Below are 18,303 nucleotides of genomic sequence, written 5' to 3'. Positions count from 1 at the left end.
ACTAAGGTCATTTTTAAGTCATCCTTAAAGTCTTAATTTATTCTCGTTGGTATTTGACCCTGTCATATTTGTTGGCTCATGTTCATTTATGATTATAAATACTATATGCATGTATGTATGTATGTATGTATGTATGGGTTTGGGTATTTTGTGTTCATCTTTTATGTAATGGTTCGTTATGCTTGCAGTTTTGTGATGTGTACATACTGTATATTTTAACTGCTTCTTTTACCCTTTCTTGTACAACACTTTGGTTCAGTTGTGGCTGTTGTAAATGTGCTTTATTAATAAAGTTTGCCTTGCCTTGTTTTTATAAAAATACTGAGAAGTACAGATCTGTGACAGTGGTCTGCAAAGATGAAGTTGGTTTGCAACATTTATTACAAAAACGTTCTAAACAATATATAAAATATAGAAAAAGAATTGTAGGTTTTAATAGAATAATGAGGGACATGTATGTTTTTATGTTACATTTTCTCAAAACCACAGTATTTTTTCTTTTTCCTCACACATCTAAAAACAGATGTATGTCTTTCATATGTGGGTTACAAGGAAAGTTAAGGGTCTAAGAACATATTCCCTCTCCTCTTCTTCTGAAGGGCCTCATCAATGTCGTCTTTCTCCATTGAGAATACTGAATGGAGTGAGACTTGCCTCCTGAACACAATTTAATTCTCGGCACACTCCGTCTCTGCCTCTTTAAGAAAGTGAAGTATTCCGTGTTGCTGTAATAAGTTTTATGAAAAAAAAACAAAAAAATGAAAATTCTTTAAATGGTCATCATAAAGCTTATAGCCTTTTCCTCCACATTTACAAGGAATATAAAAAAAAGGAAAGAGAAAAAATAATGTAAAGTATATTCTTAATTTGTTATACATTATTAACTTTACTGCTTTCAATCACAGATTCTTACAGTACACTATTAACAACACAGTACTGTGACGATGTGGGTTCAGGCTCCACACTCCCTTTGATATTGGAAGCACATGAACCCAACACCGTCGATAATGTTGCCGAGTGAGCTAGTCAATGGAGGCAAATTAAGCATCTGAGCAAGGGGAAGGTAAAAAGTGCAAAAGTGCTTTTATTTATAATTGTCCATCAAATCAAAAACAGTGTTCCAATAAATAGTGCAGATCTTCAATAAAATAAATAATCCATTAAAAGAACACATGGGGGTTAAAACTCAATAGAAAAAACAATCCTTAAAATCGGAGGTTAAATCTTCTTATGGAATCAATCTTAAAACACTAACACAATCCGGTGCCTATTTTCTGTATGCGTCTCACCTGCTTATCCCGTACGGGCTTAGCAGCAGGCAAGACGCTCTCTGCAGCTGCCCTCCTACATCACACGCTCGAGACTGGAGACCTCCCGATCCCTGGCTTCGGTCTGGCACTCATCCCAGTCCCCGAGACTTGATTACCCTCAACGGCCAGGTCGCCCACGTTGGGGATTCCATCACCAAGTCTCCCGACTTCCGCTGCCTTTTCCATGGCCTCTGCGGCCCGTCGCTTTCACCTTGTCACTCCCGCTACCAGATCGCTCAGCGGGAGCGACATCTACACAAACACCTGGGTGTCGGCCTAACACCCAGCTTCCTCGCAGCTGCCCACGGCGCCGATCGCTGGCCACCACACGCTCGCGTGTCCGCTCTCTCCTGCACCGCTTGCTTCCACGCTCCCTGTAACCTCCGTCCTCTCCTTTCCTTTCTCTCCAATCGATTCTCCCTCTTTCTCCCCAACCGACTTGCGCTTCTTTTAAAAACGTGAGGGGCCATCACAGCTGCAGCATTAGCCACGGGAGCAATCACGAATGTGGGCAGTTCCTCACCTGTGCACACGGTGAGAAACGCCCACATCGACGACTGCCCCGCTGCTCGCATAACAACGCCCCCACACGCGCCTCGGGTGCGGTGATTATTTATTTAAAATCAATGGCCTTTTCTCCACGAGCTATGGACCCATAACACCACAAGTACACAATGCATTTCAAATTTTCTAAGGCCTTTAAGAGTTGTATTTCTGTGTCAGAAGATGTTAAACAGACTTTTAGTCTTTTGTGCTTTAGCTCCTACTGATTAACGACTAACAACCCCAAGGGTTATGCATCTAAGACAAGCATTAAAAGTCTTTTCAAAGATTTTATTCACTATACAATATGCATTGTAAGCCACCATCAATAAAATGTATTTCATCTTTCTTAGGGAAGTTTATAAAATGATATGTCTGTACCTGCTTAACAATAACCTGTGCTGGTTATTGGAGAATTAAGCCTGATGTTTCTTCTAAAAGAAAATATTTGAAACCTATAATTACTCAAGACATTTTTTTCACTTTAGATGTAGTTCATGTCTTTACTCATCTTCTGTATTTTTTTAACAGCTTAATAAAGTCTAAACCTGAAAACAGAAAAAAAATATTTACCTAAGGAAATGTTAAAACATAACCAAAAGAAAATGCACAAAAATCACACTGTCCAGGCTGTGCATCATTTCTGTACCTTCTATTTTTTTGTTGGGTTTTTGGCCTTCATTTAGAAGGTTTGCTCTCTCAGTCCAATGTGAGCAGTTACATCAGTGATTTCAAAAAGAAGCATTACGTTTATAATGGTAAACACTTTGATTATTTGTCTTTGATTTACAACATGACTAAGTATATTTGCCACATTACCGCAGAACTGAATGAAAGTTATTAAAGGAAATTTAAATTTAATTTACCCTTTGGGGTTGGAGTTCTTAAGCAAAATTCTGCACCAGAAAAGCCGACATGTCATTCCTCAAAGCCGGTATGTCATTCTAAAGAGGATCGAACAGAATCGAGTTGTTAGAAGAAGTTTAATGTTACAAAAATATTTTCAAATATATTCTCCTCTTTCTGTCTCAGAAGAAACATCAAGTTTTCTTAAACCTGCAGTTTGTCGAAATGGACAATCAGGCTTCTTGGTTTTGAGGCATTTGATCAATGTACTGTTTATGGTAGGCTGCTGAGATCTCTATGTCCAAGTCCAATTATTTTAGAGAACAGTTTTGATATGAATTTCACAGGGTTTGGACTTTAATGTTTTTCAGGGAGACTTGATTCTGATGTTGTTCCTTCTATATCTATATTCCAGTGCAGCCAGTTTGTCTGATTACTTTGCATTCTGATTTTGCAGCTGTTGCTTTTTCATCATTGGTGGATGACAGTTGTTCGACTATTTCAATGTGAGTTTTAATCGTTTGCTTAACATCTTCAAGCTGAGCAGAAAGTACTGTAATTTTACTCTCTAACGTACTCATATTTTCCTGTATTTTTTGGTCAGTTTTTTCCTGGAATTTCAATAAATGGTGCTGTAAACTTTAGGGCTGCAACAATTAGACGATTAAACAGCACCTTCAATAATGGCTCTAGTCACAAAGAACCACATTGGTTTTTGTAACTGCAATGCACTACATGAACGTCTGGGGGCAGTATTGTTATAGTTTGTCAAGACTGCACACAGTCCTACCAATGAAGAAGAACATCTGTGGAGAAGAAGAATGTAGAGGAAAATAAACGTGGTTGCAATGGCGAGTCGGATAGAAGAAGGGGAAGGAGATGGAAAAAAATTGAGACAGAAACTTTCTAAAGTGTGGGAGCACTTCACCGAAAAAGAAAAAAAAAGTTGAATGCAGATTATGCAAAGCAGAGCTTTCTTTTCACGGAAACCACCACGATACATGAGCATCTGAAACGCAAGCATCCTGGAGCTGTGATGCCGCTGTCTCTTGAGAAATTATGCTGGTGCTGTTAGTTAGTTAGGGTCAGATCAGGAGGGGAGAGAGAGTGTGAATGAGACTGTGAAAATAAAAGTGAAAAAATAAAAATAAAAGTGGCAAATTTACACCCGATCCCGTTTTCAAATAATATTGCATTAGTGCGATGATGTTTTCTGATTGGTACTATTCAGGTCATACAATGATTTGTTCAAAATGTCACATATATTTGTCTTTTTCTTTTTTTTTTTCCCCCGGTGCTGCGCGTTGACACCAGAAGGCGTGAGCTTACTCAGTGCTAGCAGGAGCATGCAGGTGGCCGGTTGCTTGTGCTATAACAGGCTTGACCTGGCACGATAAAAGCACATATACTGTGCAAGACATGTACGGGGTCCACAGAGAAAAGAAGAGCGTTCATGGCTCACCTTGCAGAGGAACATTCTTTCCTCTGAAGTCCTGTGCAGACTGGGTAAGATTTCAGGGGGGTTGGGTTGAGGTTGGAACGCGGTCACTGTTGGCACAGTGCTTTCCGAAATGTACTATAAGGTTATAAAATGAATAATTCCAAATATCATATATACCTGTTTCTCTGTTTTTTTTTTTTGTCAGTGCGGCTTTGACATCACGGGCCATAAGGCGCATACTAATTCAGCGTAAGCTGGAACACTCAGTAAAATTGAATAAAAAAAATCAAGTGACAATGAGATACAAATAAGGCAGATTCGCCAGTGTTTGTGTGTCAGCTTTTATCTATCCAGATCAGTGAATTTCCAGTTTGATTGTCTCAAAACACCACTCACATCTACAGTTATTCCCAGTTTCAGATAAGAAGTAACAGCGTCAGATCCCTGGGGTGACGGTAGTATGTATCCTAATCGTAACTGAGAGAATAAAAGTGAAAAATAAAAGGTAACTTTTACAAGTACTATTCATTTACAGTCGCTGTTACAGACACAAATCAAATGTATGTGGTTATTGTATAATAATAGCAATAAGAGCAATTCACTACACAATACGGTAAATATACAAGGCAGTCAGGATCGAATGGGGGACTCTTGATTATAAGTCAGCAATTCCTACCGCTGCATCACGGAAGGTATTGTATCATCCTTGAACCTTTTGTGAAAGTGTTTATTTGATCTTTGCACTTCAGGCACACATTATATAGTTTATGTCTACATTTTGTCATTTATTACTAACTAGCAAAATACTCACGCTTCACAGCGGTGAAGTACTGTCTTAAAATTTTTATTAAGAAGAAAATTAAACCTTTTTAAACTGAGGGAAAATATACCAATAATTATTTGTTAAGGATCTCTTTGTATACCACATTATCAGTTCAGCCCTCCGGTTGTAATATGACCAAGCTGTACGCTGAGCTTACTCTTTAGCATGCCACGTACAGTTGGCCATGTAAAAAGTAATCTTGTCTCAAATCTCACAGCTTGGATTGCTGCTGTCATAATCGGTTTGAGTGTCATGGTTTGTTTCAATTACGTTAGTATTTGCAGGAATTGTGTTGAAGTGACATTCGGTATCTGTCAAGCGTTGTAAGCACACAACCGGTTTCATTGATAACTTCACATCCAGCTTTTGAGAGTTTAAACATTCATAAACATCAAAGAGTCCACTACTCAAATCGTCACCAGTGAATCTAAGATGTTTAAGAGGCATTGGCAGTTGTCAAAAGGTGTAAAATATTTGGCCATTTCGATACACTTGAAAGCGACAACCGAACAATTCAGCGGCAGCCATCAACTCACATGCAGAACCATAGGTGAAGGGATTAAGCATTTCACTCTTATAGTGCTCCTGTGTAGTATAATTATCTCCTGTACCATCATCAGTCCACACCTTGAACCTGTCCCAGTCATTCAATACATAAGACACAATGTTCCTCCGGATATCAAGAGTGAGCTTGATATGGCCGTGCAATATGTAACAAAGAGAATGGAAAAGGTAGGTGCCATCTCTGGGCATGGAAACCACTCGGTAAGTGACAGTTCTTTGATCGATGATGATCACCTCGATAAACATGTTAATGGGGGTACAGTTGGAATGATAAAGGAAATGGGTACCTGAACAATGTAAAGTAAGTCTAAAATACCTACACAATAACTATAATCATAATAAACGAACAATAAAACAGTGGAGAAGCTGTGGATTAAATAAAAAGGCTTTAGTTATCAGCAGGGAGATGTGAATACCGTGGCGAAGCAAGGAATGTAGAGACTGGAGCGACGGACGGCCTTATATAGGCAGGCAGCCAACAACGTGAGAGGCGTTGGGATGGGGGACCCAATGCCGCCTCACACAGTGACCAAGCTGCAGGCTATGGACGTATATATGTACGTAAGTAGGATTCAGTTAGCGTTGGGAACCCACATACCAAATTTCTTGAAGATGTGCCCATAAGTAACAAAGACCGCTGGAAAGTTCAATATGGCGGCCGACATTGCCGTCATACCACCGAAATAAGTACGTACATTGGTTTCGGTTAGCGCAGGGATGCCGCCTACCAAATTTTGTGAAGATTGGGCAATAAATAAGAAAGTTCAACAAGGCGGACGTTGTCGACTGTTACGACCATTACACGTAGAATTTCGAAATGAAACCTGCTTAACTTTTGTAAGTAAGCTGTAAGGAATGAGCCTGCCAAATTTCTGCCTTCTACCTACACGGGAAGTTGGAGAATTAGTGACGTTAGTGACTCATGGGATATATTAGTTGTAGCTGACAGCGAGGATGAAAAGGCCATGCTTAGTTCCAGTATTTCTTATGGAATCGATGAATTCTCCTTTCTCGCAGATTTGTTCCCACTTGCGCTCTCAGCTGGAGCCAATGCTGCAGTGTCAGGTCATAGCAAATCTGTTCCTTCACTCATCTGTTCCATGTCAGTCTCTTGCCATACCATGAATTTGAGGCCAGTTTACACTTTGATGGAACTTTAGCTGCTTTTTCCTTTCATTACTAAGCTCTTTATTTGCTGCTGATGCTTGTTTATACTTGCGTGTAATGTAATTAAATCCCCTCGGGATGAGTAAATACAGGATACCTCGGGATTATAGTTTAAAAAAAAAAAAATGCTAAAATAACACCACTGCTAACGGAGCTCTGTCTAGACGTCCATCTGGGAGAATGGATGAGACCAATCTTACATTTGTCTGTGATTGACAGCTAGTGATGACTGGTAACTGTCTAATTTTAATACTGCTAATTGTCTGAACTTGTAACATTTAGTTACTTTAAAGTTAAAAACTTTAATAAACAGTCTGAAGTTTGCTGAATAATAGTTTTGCTTAGTTTTATATTATGTTAAAATCACTTGCATGAATCATTGTTTTAATTTTTCTTGTTTAGGAAGCAAATGGATTTCCTTTTGCATCTAATGATGCTACTTTTTTACTTGCTTATGCTGTCATAATGCTTAACACTGACCAGCACAATCGCAGCGCAAGGAAGCAAAACGTGCCAATGACTGTGGAAGTAAGTTAACATTTTCTTTCATTTTTCATTTTGGTCTCTTCAACAACTTATAGTATGATGTTGGAAGGGTTTATGAGCAATTCTTGATTAAGTTGTTTTCACTGTACATTGACCAAGAAATTAGTGCATCATCCTGACACTAATCCTTTGCATTACATTTGCTCTATTGTGCCATCTGTGAACATTAAGTTTTTAATTGGAATCTGTTCAGTGGTGTTAATATTGAAATTTTCTTCAAGAGTTATGCTCGTATGAAAAATGTATCTATTTTTACATGAAACAGGATCATAAGTTTTGGTGTTTATCATAGCAGCTATGAGGTATACTATGCATGTATTTTCTAATGATTATGCAGATAAGACAACTATTTTCGTTTCTATTTGGTAGCAGTCTGCACTAATACATTTACATGTGGAAACACACTTTCTGTTTGTGTGCACAGTGAAATGGTACTTTGAACCACTGAAAATCAATCATTTTGAAAAGGTTGTTGAAAATGTGTAAATTTGAAAACATCTGGTCTTGCATGGCAGTTTTGATGAGGAAAACTACGCTTTTCAAAGGCATTAATATATGATTATGATGTGACCAGGCATTGACTCCCGTTTTGTTGTAGTAATGCACTTTATGATCTCATGTGCACAGTTCTTTGTTAAAGTCTCTATAGCAGCTGACCTGTTTTGCACCTTGAAATATGGAATATTTTGACATATTTATTTTAAGACATCTCCCATTCTTTACTGTATGTTGCTTTATTTCATTACACTTGTGTTTTAACATTTAAAAGTAGTTTTACTTCATCATATATCCAGACAGACATGTTTTGTTTACTGTTTTCTTCATTTAGTTTTTGTTTTTATTGTGCTTTCAGGATTTCAATTATTCTGTATTTGGTCCCAAAACAAATGTCACTCTTGGCTCATATACTAAAAATATCTCATAGAAAAGATCGGTGTATGTTAGCTGAATTTGGCTTTTTGATGATGATTTAACTGCTTAATGAGTTTTGGTAGTCTTGCACTGATGGAAACGCAGGTTGTGCATGTGTTCTGTTTACTGCAAAGACGTTTATCTACTTACATAACATAGATTGGTTTAATATAGGTTATATTCTTGTTTTTGTGTTGTGACATTTTTAAATAATAGTGTATTAATACTGAACAACTTTGTGTTTGGTTGTGGAAATGCAGGCTATAACCTGAAGGCATATCATGAGTTAAGGTTACTGTACATTATTTCTGTGTAAATTTGCTTGTGCTTGTAAACCCATTTTCAAATTAATAGCTGCATGGAATCCCTACAACATTTAACACATGTTGCTTTTATTTAAATTATTTTTTGTAGGAATTCAAAAAGAATCTCAAAGGTTTAAATGGATCACTGGATTTTGATCAGAATATGTTAGAAGACATCTATAATGCTATTAAGTAAGTCCTCAACCAGTGGAATGATGTTTTTATATATACAGTTGTGCTTAAAAGTTTGTGAACCCTTTAGAATTTTCTATATTTCTGCATAAATATGACCTAAAAACATCATCAGATTTTCACTCAAGTACTAAAAGTAGATAAAGAGAAACCAGTTAAACAAATGAGACAAAATATCATACTTGGTCATTTATTTATTAAGGAAAATGATTGAATATTACATATTTGTGAGTGGCAAAAGTATGTGAACCTTTGCTTTCAGTATCTGATATGACCCCGCTTTGCAGCAATAACTGCAACTAAACCTTTCCAGTAACTTTTGATCATTCCTGCACACCGGCCTGGAGGAATTTTAGCCCATTCCTCCATACAGGACAGCTTCAACTCTGGGATGTTGGTGGGTTTCCTCACGTTAACTGCTCACTTCACATCCTTCCACAACATTTCGATTAGATTAAGGTCAGGACTTTGACTTGGCCATTCCAAAACATCAATTTTATTCTTCTTTAACCATTCTTTGGTAGAACGACTTGTGTGCTTAGGGTCGTTGTCTTGCTTCATGACCTACCATCTCTTGAGATTCAGTTCATGGACAGATGTCCTGACATTTTCCTTTAGAATTCTCTGATATAATTCAGAAATCATTGTTCCATCAATGAAGGCAAGCTGTCCTGGCCCAGATGCAGCAAAACAGGCCCAAACCATGATACTACCACCACCATGTTTCACAGATGGGATAAGGTTCTTATGTTGGAATGCAGTGTTTTCCTTTTTCCAAACATAATGCTTTTCATTTAAACCAAAAAGTTCTATTTCGGTCTCATCAGTCCACAAAACATTCTTCCAATAGCCTTCTGGTTTGTCCACGTGATCTTTAGCAAACTGCAGACGAGCAGCAATGTTTTTTTTGGAGAGCAGTGGCTTTCTCCTTGCAACCCTGCCATGCACATCATTGTTGCTCAGTTTTCTCCTGATGGTGGACTCATGAACATGAACATTAGCCAATGTGAGAGAGGCCTTCGGTTGCTTAGAAGTTACCCTGGGGTCCTTTGTGACCTCACCGACTATTACACGCCTTGCTCTTGGAGTGATCTTTGTTGGTCGACCACTCTTGGGGAGGGTAACAGTGGTTTTGAATTGCCTCCATTTGTACACAATCTGTCTGACTGTGGATTGGTGGAATCCAAACTCTTTAGAAATGGTTTTGTAACCTTTTCCGGCCTGATAAGCATCAACAACTCTTTTTCTGAGGTCCTCAGAAATCTCCTTTGTTCATGCCATGATAAACTTCCACAAACATGTTGTGAAGAGCAGACTTTGATAGATCCCTGTTCTTTAAATAACACAGGGTGCCCACTCACACCTGATTGTCATCTCATTGATTGCAAACACCTGACTCTAATTTCACCTTCAAACTAACTGCTAATCCTAGAGGTTCACATAATTTTGCCACTCACAAATATGTAATATTTGATCATTTTCCTCAATCAATAAATGACCAAGTATAATACATTTGTCTCGTTTGTTTAACTGGTTTCTCTTTATCTACTTTTAGGACTTGAGTGAAAATCTGATGATGTTTTAGTTCATATTTATGCAGAAATATAGAAAATTCTAAAGGGCTCACAAACTTTCAAGCACGACTGTATATATATATATTCTAGTTACTACATGTAAATGTAAAAACTTTATACACTTGAAAAAAATTCTGAGCTTTGTCCAGTAGGCTGTAATTTGTGTGTGCCTTTGATGTAAATATGTATTTATGCTATTATTTCCTTAAAAGAATAAAAATGTATTTTTTATGAAAACACTAGGGCTGGGCAATACAGTGCATTTTCAATTTAATATTTATTTAAAATCAATATAAAATAAACTATTACAGTGTTCAACACTTTTGATTTTTCAGAACTACTTATGAACTTTAAATAAAATCTGCCAAACGTGAATACATTGAGAGTGATGAGTTTTCCTGTTTGTTGTTGGTTTGGTTTTACCCAGGATGACAGTTCAAGCAGTATAAAATGATATGATAAAACACATCTGCAATTCACCTTCCCACTGCCCGGACAATCTGGGTCGATCTAAGCAAAGTTCCATAAAGTGTTCAGTTCCACTGCACATGGCATAACTAGACAAGCTGCAGGGGCAGAGATAACAGGTTCATATTGTAGAGAACACCTTCATCTACTTAACTAGTGCCTTAGAAATACTGTACACAACTACACTAACCAGTAAAAGTGTGATATCTGCACTCATCTGTCCATTTCACATGGTCTTTGCTCTTTTAGTGAAAAGCTACAAGGAGTAAAACTAGCAGCTTTCTTAGATTCTTTTTAGTGAGTTAATCTAAGTTCATGTATGATATAAATTGCATTACTGGCCAATTTATTTTCTTTTGTTTAGCAGATAAGTTGAGCTTCTTAATTACAATAATACACATTCCCCATTTAGCGTATTTGTTTTGAATTCCCGTTTACAAATATGTTGTCCTTGTGGTCTTTGAAAGTCCAATATACAGCCATATTATTTTGTAAACAGAGGTTTGTAATAGAAAAATAAAATATCAATGAATGAAACAAATATCATTACTTTTTTTATAATGCAATACTGGTCCTCCTGCACTTTTGTTGCCCTTCTATGGCCCTGTCTAGCTCTCCTTGTGTAACAGCCTGTCTGTCGACGGCATGTATGGATGTGTCATCTTGGAAGAGCCAGACTACCTGTGCAACCTGAATTGGCTGCTGCCACTAGAAAAATGTAAAATTATGTAAAACTAGAGAAAAATCGGTCAGAAATGATAAGGAGAGAGCAACTGTCTGTGGCCACATCCTGCACAACCATTCCCTTTTTGTGGGGTGTCTTGCTGTTGCCTCTTCATTGCACCTGCTGTCACTTACATTTGCACCAAAGCAGGTGAAGTTGATTCATAATCGCTTATGGACACACTGATAGCCCTGAAGCTTAATTGACTTGTTAGACTGATGATTAAGTGTTCCGTTAATTTTTTGAGCAGTGTACCAATACGTTATTTGGAACCATTACAAATGTTGTAAATCATTAAACAGCATGCATTATATCCATGTATCTGTATATTACAGTCTGTGATTAGTGTGGTGTTGAATCGTGAGCTTTGTCTTCCAATTAAACCATCAGAGAGAGAGAGCTTTGCACCTGCTTGCAGTGATTCCACTTTTTCAAAATTGCCTTCTGTCTAAAAATGTTTTTTCACTGTAACTAAATCCACTCTAAGAAGTGAAAATACACTCTGATTTCTAACATTATGTAGAACAGATAAGAAGTACTACTGGCATGCCTGTTATGCCCGGGAAGACTTAATGTACAGATTTTCTGCATGTGGATATGAATTTCAGAGAGTAATGAAAACATTGCAGTGTATCACATAAATGGAATCATAATACTTTAAAATGTTAAAAAATTTAAATATTGTCTGATTGCTCCTTATGGTATAGGGTGATCCCATATATAATTGATAGTGGAATGTACATGTTGGTAAGTAACAGATTTTAAAATATAATAAATGAACAATATATGGGGGTAATAAATTCATTGCAGCCATTCAAACCTTTTCCAAAAAGTTGCTACTTTTTATAAAAAAAAAAGTAAAAAGAGAATTACAGTAATTAACAAAGAGATTACTGACTGCCTATTGCAGAATGAGTACTTGAGTTGGATTGTGGAAGTGTTTTATAGGCATTTGTAGGCAGATGTCAGTGGCATAAATGTATTGTGCTTACATGCACATTAGATGGCTGACGTCTGTGCGCATGGACAAGCTTGTACAAAACCTTTCTAATCAATTTGATTCTGTGCTTATTAACTATAGTTTTCAGATGACAGTTATTTCAAAATGTAACAGATAATACATCCATTAGTAGACATTGTTTATTACTGTAATATCATTGAGAGTCTGAATTTCTGTACATATTTGTCTTAAAACATTTTGTGTTTTGTATTTTTAAGGAATAATGAAATAGTTATGCCAGATGAGCAATCAGGCCTTGCAAAGGAGAACTATATATGGCATGTTGTACTGCATAGGGGAGCAACAGAAGAAGGGATTTTCCTACATGTTCCTCCAGGCTGTTGCGGTCTTGATTTGTTCACAATAATGTGGGTTCCCACAGTTGCAGCACTCACCAGTGTCTTTGATAATAGCATTTATGAGTCTGTCACCCAGAAAACAATGGATGGATTGCAGTAAGTATAATAACTTATTGTTTGATTTTATTTATTGCATTGAATAGATGAAGTCAGTATTACAATCAATACTACTCTCCATACATTTATTCCATAACAAATTAAAACACAATAACCTGTCCAATTCAGACAGTTTTATATGGTATGTAAATGTATATTTGTATGCATATATGTATACAAACTGATCAGCTACAACATTTTAAAAATAAAAAAAGGACTGGTGAAGTCAATAATAATGGCACCTGTCAAGGGGTGGTATATATTAGGCTGTAAGTGAATAGTTTGTTCTTGAAAGTGATATGTTGGAAGCAGTAAAAATGGGTGAGCGTAGTAATTTGAGCATCTTTGATAAGGGCAAAACTGTGATGGTTAGACAACTGGGTAGAGCTTCTCCTAAATGGTAGGTCTTTTGGAATATTCCTGGTATGCAGTGTTTATTAGTATCTATCAAAATTGGTCCAAGGAATGAGAACCGGTGAAACACTGATAGTGTCATTGGTGCCCAATTCTCATTGACGTGCTTGGGGAAGGCTAGCTTGTCTGATCCGATGCCACAGGAGAGCTACTGTAGCACAGATTGCAGAAAAACTAAATTCTGATCATGAGAGAAAGTTGTCCGAACATGTGTTGCGTCACAGCTCGCTGCAGATGAGTCAAGAGGGCATCCTTGCTGACCCATGTCTACCACCAAATGTGCTAACAATGGAAATATGAGCATGAGAACTGGACCATGGAGCAATAGAAGATGATGGCCAGGCCTGATAAATCAAATGACATTTTCTTTTAGATTGTATTAACGGCTGGGTGCTTGTTTTGTTTACAAGGAAAATATATTGCAGCAGGATGTACTATGTGTAGAAGGCAATCTGGTAGAGGCAGTGTGAAGCTCTGGGCAATGTTCTGCTAGGAAATTTTTTGAAACCATTTACCCAATAAATTATTGGTAATTGATTGTTGTAGAACTGTAGAGCAAAAATTGTAGTCAAGATTTCGAGCAGGATTTCCTTTCCCAGGTAAACCAAATTGGGATGATTTCATTACTCTCGCCTTGCATTGTCTCAAGGTATTTGTTTGTGACCCAGTTATAAAACTTCAAAATTGGGTAGTGTGGTGCCCCCTTTTGCTTTAGATCATCTCAAAATTATCCTTTGTATGTGCCATTTTTGAGAAAGTGAATTAAAATTACCAGGTGGAATTTGATCTAATTTTGTAAAAATATGATTTGATAATATAATTAGGAATATTCTGATAAAGATAAAGCAGTTTTGGAATGATAATCATTAATATTAATTCTTCCAGGTAATGTGAAACAACCAGCTTATCAATATCTATTAATAATATTTTTCTTTTTTTAGCTTTAATGCCATGTGATTTGACATTTGACAAAAACTAATTACATGTAATCCCATTTGCAAGCATCTTTACTGATAGCAGTGTTTTCATATTCAAATACACATTGAAAGCAGAAATCCTATAGAATTCATTTAGATATACAGTAGATCAATTCAGTGCATGTTGTTGTAGTTGTTATCAGTTATGTAGAATACAGTATCATCTGCAGAAACATCATTTTGTACAAAGCCTTACCTTACAATTTTTTGGTTATATGTTATTTTCTCAATTATTCTGCCAAATTAATGAAAAGGCAGGGACAATTAAAGATGGATTGAGAGATGAATGGCATAAGACATAAGGAAGGTAAAAAAAACAAGATGATTAACAGAAAGACTTGAAATACTGTCTAAAGGAAAGTGAAAGCCATAAATCAGTTACAAGTGCAATACTATGGTGTGGCCTGCAAAACAATAAATGATCCCTATTGCTATACCCAGACAGAAAGCTCACAAAATGGTGGAGTAAAGGGAGAAATCCAAAATGATGTTCAGAAGAAACAAAAAAGCAAAAAAAAAAAATCCAAAGAAGTAGAAAATCATATTATATACTAAAATAATACTTTACATATTTTCTAAAAATTAAATTAATCTGGGTAACCATGTGTTTATTCAGCCCCTGTATTAACACTGTGTTGAGCCTAAGTGTGAAAACTTTTATTTTTAATGTGATACGTTTTTGTGGTTTAAAATGACTGTCAACTGGTATTACAGTGTGTCTCTATTAATATAATTAAAAGAGTAACTATTGCTAACTAATTCCAAATTATGTTTTATGCTTAGGTTTTAATGAACATGTGCACATTTTTAAATTTTCTTTATTATGGTTTTTCACTTTAAAATTGAAAAAGTTCATTCCAAAGTGTATTTCAGTACTGTTTTTTTTTTTTTTTGTTCTTTTCTTAGGAAATGTGCATTAATATCAGTTGATTATGGTCTTAGTGATGTTTTTGACAGTATAATAATTTCCCTCATTAAACTTACAACAATTTGCAGTGAGGTGAGTTATATTGCATGAATACTGGTAATGTACTTCAAACTGTCAGTGTGTGAAGGCCACACACTATAACACAGGAGCAAGCTAGAATACTACATAAATATGCTGCCAAATCATTTTTATCCAAGAAAACACCAGCTAATTATTTAAAAATGAATTATTTGCTGAAATATATTATTTGGCAGCAGTTTTCATCATTATTAAAGTCTTTGCTAGTATTCTGTTTATGGTACCGTTTGTGTGCACCCTGCATTCTTTGAGCAAAAGCTTTGGCAACTTAAAATATGTAATTTAAGGGTATGCATTCTTGTCAAGATCTGACAAACTATACACAAATCATCTATTCAGGGTAGTGAGAATGGTTCAGAGCTAGATAAATGATGTATTTTGTTGCTTCTCGTGTAGTGGGCAGTGGGAAATGCTTGCAACAGTTTGCAGTTTTTGACTGTTCACTTTTTAAATAAATAAATAACATGCTACTATTAAGTTTTTAATTTTTGGACTGTGAATGGCACCCATTTTAGTGTATCTAGACATATTTTGTAGTTATTCTGATAGAGAGAATCCAGTAAATTAAGGTTTCTGTTATGTTTGCACTTTCTTATTTAATGATTTAATATACTATGTTGAATAAAAGTTGATTTAATGAATCTGTAATTGGTCACATTGTGGTCTGTTTATATAAAGCATTATTTTTTGAATGTTAGTAAATTAGCTCTTTTCACATTGAATAAAATAGCTTAACTTATTTTTCACAAATTATAACTTTGGCTAACTTTCTTAGGTTATGAGTACTCTTTACTAAACATTTTCTAACATCATTAAATATGTGAATAATACTATGATAAGTTTACTTGCTTCCAGTCTGTAGATGATCTTCCCATTGCTTTTGGAAGTAATGTTAAAGCTCAACTGGCTGCAAAAACTTTATTCAAATTATCTCACAATAATGGAAATATTCTCCGTGAAAGCTGGAAAAGCATAATTGATACGCTGCTCTGTCTGTTTCGTGCAGCGCTACTTCCTACAGCTATAGTAGAGGTGAGTAAATTTTTAATGAATTTAAGTAAAACCCATGCATTGATTTCATCTCTGTTATAAAAAACAAAAAAATGCACTGGCCTACAAGAGGTGTAAAGTAACAAAATTAGTGTACTTTGTTACTTAAGTATGTTTTTAAGCAATTTGTGCTTGAATAAATTTCTTTCATGGCTACTTTTATTCTACTACATTTTTAGGTCAAGTAGCATACTGTTTTTCTTTGTTACATATTTTTAGCAAGTCCTCATTACTCTGTCCTTGGTATGACTTTAATCCACATCCAGCCCTGCAAGTAGGCCCTCCAACCTGCAGGGAAAAACCCTGGGGGGTTGGTGGCAGAATCAGCACTCCAGCCACCACAAAAACACCTCACTCTGTTACATTCCATCTGAACTAGTGTGGTGCTGTGGTGCCACCCATCGCATGGCTGCACTCAGGTCCTAATTTGGGATCTTGAGGTGGTTTGTCATGTGGTGGGCGTGGCAAAGTGCTTTATTAGCTGTTTCCGAGAGGAGGTTTTAGCTCCTTGGAAATATGTTCTTTTGTATTGCGGCGTTTTAATGAACCTGTATTTAAATAATTATAAATTATAACGGCGATATCCCTCTCTTAAGCGATAGGCGCCGACAAACTCGCAGAAAAGAAAGGTTACACTTAGCTTTGTTTAATATCGGCTTACGCTGCATAGCAGACGGGAGAAACAAGCAATTTTCGATTCGAGGGTGCGGAGTGCCTGGCGCGTAGAAATTGCATTCATCGCCATAGCGTCAGAGGATTTTTGGACCAATTTTGACATAGTCTTTTTCCGTCCAGACCATTTCTCAAAGTTGGCAATTCTCCAGGCGTTTTTTATAATGCTTTCTACACGTGCAGGCCCCGAAATGGTCCACAGTACAAATTCCAAACAAGGACAGAACATTTTGTGCTGACATCAAACAGTAGTTCAAATAACACTCAGTTTGCTTCAGGCTGACGACACACTCCTCCAGCTGTCCCTGTCTGTCTTATCTTATGCTTGGCCCAGCAATTCTGAATGCTGACACTATATGCTAAATCTCGCTCAGCTCTGCATGTTACACAGAAGAAGAATGAAAAATACATTTTACAAAGGTCTGAACAGAGACAGTGGCATAAATCTTAATATTATAACACACTTATTATAACAAACCACCCTTTGTCACTGGATCTGTGACAAAACAATCCCTGAGGATCTTATCCACAAAGCAAAAGGTACTCGATCCCCTTTCACAATGTAAACAGCTCCTCAAAAATGCTTGTAAAGACGTGGGGTGTAGTGCCGATCTAGCTCCTACTTCACTCATCTAATACGCAAATGTAGGTAAATATTTGTAATACTAAAAATGATAATAATAATAATAATTAACAATACAATTGGATGAATAAGTACATTTAAAATATTATTACTCGATGGTGGCAACAGGATACCCCTGGGCCCTTGTCATGGGTACCATCACTCCAAGTTATGTTATTTATTGTCACTGCACATGCAGAAGTGGTATCAGTTTGAAACACTTCAGTAAAATTTACTGCTATTTGGCGCCAATAACAGTCTCCAGCTTAAGGATGCAAATAGAGGTGTGGCAATGTACCAACCCTTTAACATACGAACCCTTCTTGCCAGTTATAACAAAATGCAGGTTCAACAGTATTATTATTCAGATCTATCCATTTTCTATCCACTATAGGTGCTCACTATTTTCCTCCTAGTAAAACAGGCAGAACATGAAACGGACACCAAACATTGTCATGTTCAGCAGTGGTCACTACCTGAAATACAGCTTGGCATATTGATTCTTCACACATGAAGGATTTTGGCTGCAACCACCAGTCTAATGGTAATTTTAATTATTTTCTCCAGTGTTGGGGGTCTTTGAATCCCCAATCTGTCTTAAAATTTAAATACTGCTGTATAGCAATAATCTGTTTTAAATAGCAAGCTGATTCTTCATCTATGGCCCATTGGCTTTGCAAACCAGTCCATAA

The 18,303-nt window shown here is 36.6% G+C and overlaps 1 protein-coding gene across 1 annotated transcript in view; it reads left to right on the top strand.

Moving 5' to 3' along the window:
- Positions 1-18,303, top strand: part of LOC120525736 (Golgi-specific brefeldin A-resistance guanine nucleotide exchange factor 1-like) — a 235,662-nt gene that overhangs the window by 112,095 nt on the left and 105,264 nt on the right. Inside the window, exons 19-23 of the mRNA XM_039748336.1 lie at positions 7,097-7,222; positions 8,567-8,649; positions 12,634-12,870; positions 15,168-15,261; positions 16,123-16,299. Coding sequence (XP_039604270.1) covers positions 7,097-7,222; positions 8,567-8,649; positions 12,634-12,870; positions 15,168-15,261; positions 16,123-16,299 — 717 coding nt within the window. The remainder of the gene's footprint in view (positions 1-7,096; positions 7,223-8,566; positions 8,650-12,633; positions 12,871-15,167; positions 15,262-16,122; positions 16,300-18,303) is intronic.

Source organism: Polypterus senegalus, chromosome 1 (genome assembly GCF_016835505.1).
Source record: "Polypterus senegalus isolate Bchr_013 chromosome 1, ASM1683550v1, whole genome shotgun sequence".
NCBI classification, from domain to species: Eukaryota; Metazoa; Chordata; class Cladistia; order Polypteriformes; family Polypteridae; genus Polypterus; species Polypterus senegalus.
Note: the sequence above shows the minus strand (reverse complement) of the source record. Positions and strands in the feature narration are given on the sequence as shown.